This window comes from Myxocyprinus asiaticus, chromosome 49 (genome assembly GCF_019703515.2).
Source record: "Myxocyprinus asiaticus isolate MX2 ecotype Aquarium Trade chromosome 49, UBuf_Myxa_2, whole genome shotgun sequence".
NCBI lineage: Eukaryota > Metazoa > Chordata > Actinopteri > Cypriniformes > Catostomidae > Myxocyprinus > Myxocyprinus asiaticus.
Window position 1 is genome coordinate 368,568 of NC_059392.1, and position 1,433 is coordinate 370,000.

Here is a 1,433-nt window from a genome sequence, read left to right on the forward strand (position 1 = left end):
AACGCAACTTTACATCAATAATAAGAATTTGTGTGAGAAAAACAAATGACATCACAAAAAAATACAATAGGAAAATGGCCAAAGATTCACAGAATCCTTGAAAACGAGCAAAAACGTTAGAAACTGTAGCAGCGCTAATCTACACACCACAAAATCGTCTATCTGGAAACACTTAAAAATAATAATAATTTTAAGAATTAATTGCAATGAGCCTAATTTACATAAAAAAGGAGGCATAATTGCACAGAAAGAAATGACAACGACTTAATTTAAATACTCAAAATGCAGCGCAATTTCAGCGCTACTAGGTTGCAAATGGTTAGTTAATAAAACGTATGGTTTTGCACTGAAATACCACGTGCAAAAGGCACAACAGTTTATTGAATGCACCCATTAGAATTTCATGTGAAAAATACAACAAAATCATGTCAGAAACCTCCTAAATGAGCTCACCAGATAACGAAATATTCATAAAATCCTCCAAAACAAGGTAAAAATATTACCAGAGCGCATGGATGAACACTGATAGAGTTTTCTTGTGACAGTGTGTTACATGATTGTGTTTCCGTTTACTGTAGATTTACAGTAACGCCGTCGCTGTCCCCTGACATCTCTTACCCCTTGACCTTTAGGTTTCGAGAGGTTAAAACTGGAGGTCACCGTGAATGCTGACCTGAGAATGGTGGGTGTGTCTGTCCGTCAAACCCAAGCATGGATGTCCCACCTCCAGCACAGGCCCCGCCCTCTGTACCAAGCTCCTCTGATTGGCTGAAAATATAAAAGGAGGTGGAGTCTCCTGAGAAGAGCGCAGAATATCGCTGCAGCTACCACAACTAATGGTGACATCATAACAAAGCCCAGAATGATAAGGGCAGAGCAACTGTTATCGTCAAGGTAACGGCAGAGAAGAGCCGCCGAAGCCAGAACCTACAAAGACAAATCAGAATGTCAGAATATTTATTGTGGATTTATGAATGTGTTTGTGGGTGCGTCCTCGGTCTTACCCGCGAGTGGCACAGGAAGCCGGCGTACAGCAGCAGAGCGGTGGGCAGCAGTACGAGAGTGAACACCAGAACCATCAGGCCCACACACACCAGCGCCAACATCACGTTCCACAGCAGCAGAACCAGCGCCCAAAAAACACACCCACAGCGACCCCGCCGGGCCCCCCAAACGCCCTCATCACACTGCGCTGGAGGAGGCGGCAGCATCCGTATCCCATCACCCACATCAAAGTCTTCATCGCCTCCACCATCATCCAAAATCACAGACATACCACACATCCTGAAGAGAGACAGACAGCGACTGTGAAGTAGTGTTATAGTCAATGCATGTCCGTGCAGCCATGACAGTGAAACAAAAGAGTGAGAGACAGACAGGGGAGAGCCTGAGGTGATTTGAGGTTTATGAGGATGATTATAGTGAACTGAGTG

General features: G+C 44.4%; 1 protein-coding gene across 1 annotated transcript; it reads right to left on the minus strand.

Moving 5' to 3' along the window:
- Nucleotides 1-699: 699 nt before the first annotated feature.
- LOC127437949 (transmembrane protein 88B-like) lies at nucleotides 700-1,283 on the minus strand. Its single transcript, XM_051693123.1, has 2 exons — nucleotides 1,005-1,283; nucleotides 700-927 (listed from the first exon to the last, which is right to left on the minus strand). Exons 1-2 carry the CDS (start codon nucleotides 1,281-1,283, stop codon nucleotides 700-702), a joined length of 507 nt encoding a protein of 168 aa, XP_051549083.1.
- Between the last annotated feature and the right edge of the window lie 150 nt (nucleotides 1,284-1,433).

Coding starts and splice junctions, on each gene's coding strand:
- LOC127437949 (XM_051693123.1), bottom strand. CDS start 1,283: ATGTGTGGTATGTCTGTGATTTTGGATGATGGTGGAGGCGATGAAGAC. Junction 928..1,004: donor GCTTCCTGTGCCACTCGCGG/GTAAGACCGAGG, acceptor TTGTCTTTGTAG/GTTCTGGCTTCGGCGGCTCT.